General features: G+C 35.9%; 1 protein-coding gene across 1 annotated transcript; it reads left to right on the plus strand.

The window, feature by feature from the left end:
* The first annotated feature begins 771 nt into the window (after window positions 1-771).
* Window positions 772-4,475, plus strand: LOC124888492 (receptor protein kinase-like protein ZAR1). The gene is made up of 2 exons (XM_047398914.1): window positions 772-2,582; window positions 3,567-4,475. Exons 1-2 carry the CDS (start codon window positions 1,079-1,081, stop codon window positions 4,205-4,207), a joined length of 2,145 nt encoding a protein of 714 aa, XP_047254870.1. The 5' UTR covers window positions 772-1,078; the 3' UTR covers window positions 4,208-4,475.
* The last annotated feature ends 411 nt before the right edge of the window (window positions 4,476-4,886 follow it).

Below are 4,886 nucleotides of genomic sequence, written 5' to 3' on the forward strand. Positions count from 1 at the left end.
TTAATATATTATAAATTATAAATTATAAATATAAATATAGATAGATAAATTATAGATATTAATATAAATATTGATAATATTAAAAGATACTTTAATATAAGAAAGAAATTTATTTTTCTTAACTTCACTTAAGTTTTAAAAAGTAAGTGAGAGCAATTTTTTTTTTAAACTCGATGATTTTTTTTTTTGGGTTTCTCATCCGGTGTCTGATATTCATATTGGAGCACCGATTAATTCGGATGGCACATTGCAGGGCCCATTAAAGTGGCATCGCTCCCAACAGAGTTTTTTCATTGAAAAAAATACATAAAGTAACATACTTAAGTATTAAATTATAAAAAATAGCAATACTTTTATCAAATTACATTTTGTAGCATATGTATTTGTATTTTTATAGCAACAGTTTGTAAAAATACAAAATACATATCATCATAAGGGCAGTAAAAATCGTATGTATTTATATTCTTATAACAATAGTTTACAAAAATATAAAATATAACTTGTTATATTATGTAATTATGAAACTGTTGCTATGAAACTCATAATCAAGAGAATAAGTATGCTATTTTTGAATTTTGCCATTCTTCATAATCAAAATTAAATCTTTGACCTCTGATTAAGAATGGAGTAAATCTATCTACCGCACCACGACCAATATTGATTTAAACTTATGCTTATTAGATGTTGGTAAAATTTAACCTTGCTAATGGTCTTTTCAAGTAAGGAGATTGCTTTAATTCTACTTCAGTTAGGAAGGGCGCGAAGTGGACCCCCTTGCAATCAAACTCCTTCCGCAATGTCTTTTTCTCCTACTTAATACGTCCAACGTCCCCCCTCTTCTTCTTTTTCTAACGCTGCGCTGCAAAACAATTTTTTTCTACTTTGTACCGTGTGAGGAAGCATAAAGCTCCTCTTCTCCGAACACATACAAAAACACCTTCAATATGGTACAAAAAGTTCATTATTCTTTTTGGTTTGCTTTTTAGTTATTTTTTTCTTTTTTTTTTAAAAAATAAATCAGCGACTTTCAACTAGGTGTCTTTTGGTTGGGTCGTGTGAGCACTGATCCCAACAAGTCATGTGGAGGATGTCCGTTTTTCTTCTTGTTTTGCTCAATTTTCAGCTTTGTCTCCATTCTGGAGTTTCTCTAACTTCTGATGGACTTTCCCTTCTGACTTTAAAGTTGGCCATGGATGACGGCGGTGGTACTGTTTTTTCCGACTGGAATGACAACGACGACACTCCTTGTCGTTGGACTGGCATTTCATGTGCTAACATTTCTGGTTCTTCAGAGCCACGTGTCGTTGGGATTACTGTCTCTGGTAAGAATCTCCGGGGTTACCTACCGTCGGAGCTGGGCACGTTGTTATATCTCCGGCGATTGAATCTTCATGGAAATAATATTTACGGTTCTATCCCTGACCCTCTCTTCAATGCAGCGTCGCTACATAGTATTTATCTGTATGATAATAATATCTCCGGTCAACTTCCCCCTTCCGTTTGTAATCTCCCTCGTCTTCAAAATTTGGACCTTTCGGATAATTCACTTTCTGGAACTTTCTCCAAGGATCTCCGAAACTGCAGGCAGTTACAGAGGCTGATTCTTTCTCGGAATAAATTCTCCGGTGAGATTCCGGTGGGAGTATTCCCGGAGCTGGCGAATTTGGAGCAACTTGATCTTTCGTCAAATTCATTCAATGGATCAATTCCTGAAGATATTGGTGAATTGAAGTCACTCTCAGGAACTTTGAATCTTTCTTTCAATCATTTCAGTGGAAGAATCCCAAAATCTGTAGGTGATTTGCCTCTAACTGTTAGTTTCGATCTTAGGAACAACAATTTATCTGGTGAAATACCTCAGACTGGTTCTTTTGCAAATCAAGGTCCAACAGCATTTTTGAACAATCCCATGTTATGTGGATTTCCTTTACAAAAAAACTGCAAAAACAGTTCAAACAATTCAATAGATCAAGTCCAGGGTTCGGGTTCATCTGAGGGAACCACTTCACATAAGGGGTTAAAACCTGGATTCATTATATTGATTTGCTTGGCTGATGCATTTGGAGTGGCATTCATAGGACTAGTGATTGTTTACTTGTATTGGAAAAAGAAAGACTCCGGTGGTTGCAGCTGTACTGGAAAAGGGAAATTTGGTGGGAATGAGAAGCGAATGTTTTGTGATTTCCCATGTATTAATGGATTTCCGAATAACGATTCAGAAGTTGAGTCTGAGAAGGGTGGCGGTGGTGGTGCTAGTGGTGGGGAGGGAGATCTTGTGGCTATTGATAAAGGTTTTAGCTTTGAGCTTGATGAGCTGTTGAGGGCTTCTGCTTATGTCTTGGGAAAGAGTGGGTTGGGGATAGTGTACAAGGTTGTGCTTGGGAATGGTATCCCAGTGGCAGTGAGGAGGTTAGGGGAAGGTGGGGAACAGAGATATAAGGAGTTTGTAGCTGAGATTCAGGCAATCGGAAGGGTTAAACATCCTAATGTTGTGAAATTAAGAGCTTATTATTGGGCTCCAGATGAGAAACTTCTAATTAGTGATTTCATTTCTAATGGCAACTTGGCTTCTGCTCTTCATGGTGAGCTTTTCATTATAGTAAGATATCTTCCATTTTGTTTGTCTCCTAGATATTTCCTCTTGAAACAATCATTAAAGCATTCATATTTTAGACATTGGGTATACTATGTTCTTACCATTAGTAGCATGATAAAACTGATGGGTGTTTCATACTTTCCAAGATTGATGGGTGCAAAGTGTAACTATTTTACCCCACCAGTCGCAAATAAAAGGGCTCTGTCACTGGAATCTTTTCTCATTTTAAATTACTGGATTGGATTTATACTTATTGATCCCTCTTTTGAGCAGTGGAAATAGAGTACAAGACTTTTGGCAGTGGGTTAGTTAGGATTTTTGGATGTTCTAGTATTTATTCACTAGCATAACTGTCTAATATATGCCTGATGAAGAATAATGAATATTAGCTATTGTGTGTTCCTTGATGATTTTGAATAGTAATTATTCACATGCCATCTAATGATAATTTATCTTGAAGTGTCCCATGTGCTTGGAATCCTTTAGTGAAGGATGTGTATTGTTTGCGACTTGTGTATTGTTCTTGTATCAACTGATAACGAAGTCTTTTATAATGTATCATAGATGAAAAGTTACCTGCATAAAGGTAAATCAAGAACCTAACATTTTCCATCCATTTCAATGTATTATTAAAGCACATCATAGTATATTAACATATAATGATCCAGCTAAAGTCAATATACTGCAGATGCAATAATTAAATATTGATATCATACGGAACCTGATAAAGGAATTTGGGGATTTCTCATCTTTCCAAGTCCTTTCTTCTGAATTATCTTTCCATGTGCTAGATCTGAATGTATTGATGTAGTGACAGTTGTTTCGCGCTCTAACTGATTGGGATTAACCAAATTAATATGAACAGCGATTTGCCTCAAGTGTAATGTTAACATTGAGTTGCAAAGTATTTAACTTGGTATCTCATACGGTGGTACATGTTGTGATGAAAATCTGGTTTGCCTTTACACAGGGAGAAATGGGCAACCATCACCGAGCTTAACATGGTCAACGAGACTGAAAATTGCCAAGGGAACAGCACGAGGTTTAGCCTATCTCCATGAGTGTAGCCCAAGGAAATTTGTCCATGGAGACATCAAACCTTCCAACATTCTCCTTGATACTGAACTGCAGCCATATATATCTGATTTTGGCCTTAATCGATTGATCAATATCACAGGAAACAATCCCTCCACTTCTGGTGGCTTTATGGGTGGAGCTCTTCCATACTTGAAGCCTGCTCAACCAGAACGATCCAACAATTATGGAGCTCCAGAAGCTCGAATCCCTGGTAACAGACCTACCCAAAAATGGGATGTGTACTCATTTGGGGTAGTCTTGCTTGAACTGCTGACTGGAAAGTCTCCAGACCTCTCAATTCCCACAACTTCCACTTCAACAGAAGCTCCAGATCTTGTAAGATGGGTAAGAAAGGGATTCGAGGAGCAAAATCCATTGTCGGATATGGTAGAACCAATGTTGCTTCAAGAAGTCCATGCTAAGAAGGAAGTACTAGCTGTATTTCATGTAGCTCTTGCATGCACCGAGGCAGATCCAGATATTCGACCAAGGATGAAAACTGTCTTGGAAAACATTGAGAAAGTTGGAGCGTGAACTTTTGGCTTTACTCATGTCAAGGGGTTCCTGAGATTCATGGATTTCTTTAATCTCTCTTCGTTTTTTCAGTTGCTCCTGTCATTTTTTTTCCTAGAGGTTTATCAAATCTTTAAACTTCACTATAGAAGGTACAGAATACCAGTGTGCTGCAACAAATTCCTGTCATTTTTGAGAAGTTAATTGGTTGCTCATCTCTTTAATCTATTCCTGTTATTATGTAGTTAAAACAACTTTTCATGGTCAATAAAATTATAATCCTTTGTTACTCCTTCCCTTTCAAAATAAGTGGTCTTTTTAATTTCTTATTTTATTTTAAAATAAGTAATGTTTGACATAATCAAGAAGAGATTAATGATGCTTTTTCAATTTTATCTTTATTTAAATAATGAGAGAAATTTCTACAGAACTACATTTTTTAAAGGTATGTAATAGGGACAGTTAAAAAACAATAGTGCATTAAATTTAAATTCGTATGAAATTCGGATTATACCAAGTAAAAGGTGTATTAGTCCAAATAAATACTATGAATATATTTAGATTAATTATTTAAGTCTAACAAATATTGATTTAGTCAAAGTCTAGTATTATTGGATTAGTTCATTGATTTGAGCTACAAATGACGAGTCACTTTGCTAAGCCCAAGATATCTTTTTTAAGAAGAATGTGAGAGACGTGT

Source organism: Capsicum annuum, chromosome 11, assembly GCF_002878395.1.
Source record: "Capsicum annuum cultivar UCD-10X-F1 chromosome 11, UCD10Xv1.1, whole genome shotgun sequence".
Lineage (NCBI taxonomy): Eukaryota > Viridiplantae > Streptophyta > Magnoliopsida > Solanales > Solanaceae > Capsicum > Capsicum annuum.

Excerpts from the sequence above, each read along its gene's own strand:
- LOC124888492 (XM_047398914.1), top strand. The coding sequence starts at position 1,079 with ATGTGGAGGATGTCCGTTTTTCTTCTTGTTTTGCTCAATTTTCAGCTT. Across the intron at positions 2,583-3,566 it reads CTTGGCTTCTGCTCTTCATG|GGAGAAATGGGCAACCATCA; the intron begins GTGAGCTTTTCA and ends GCCTTTACACAG.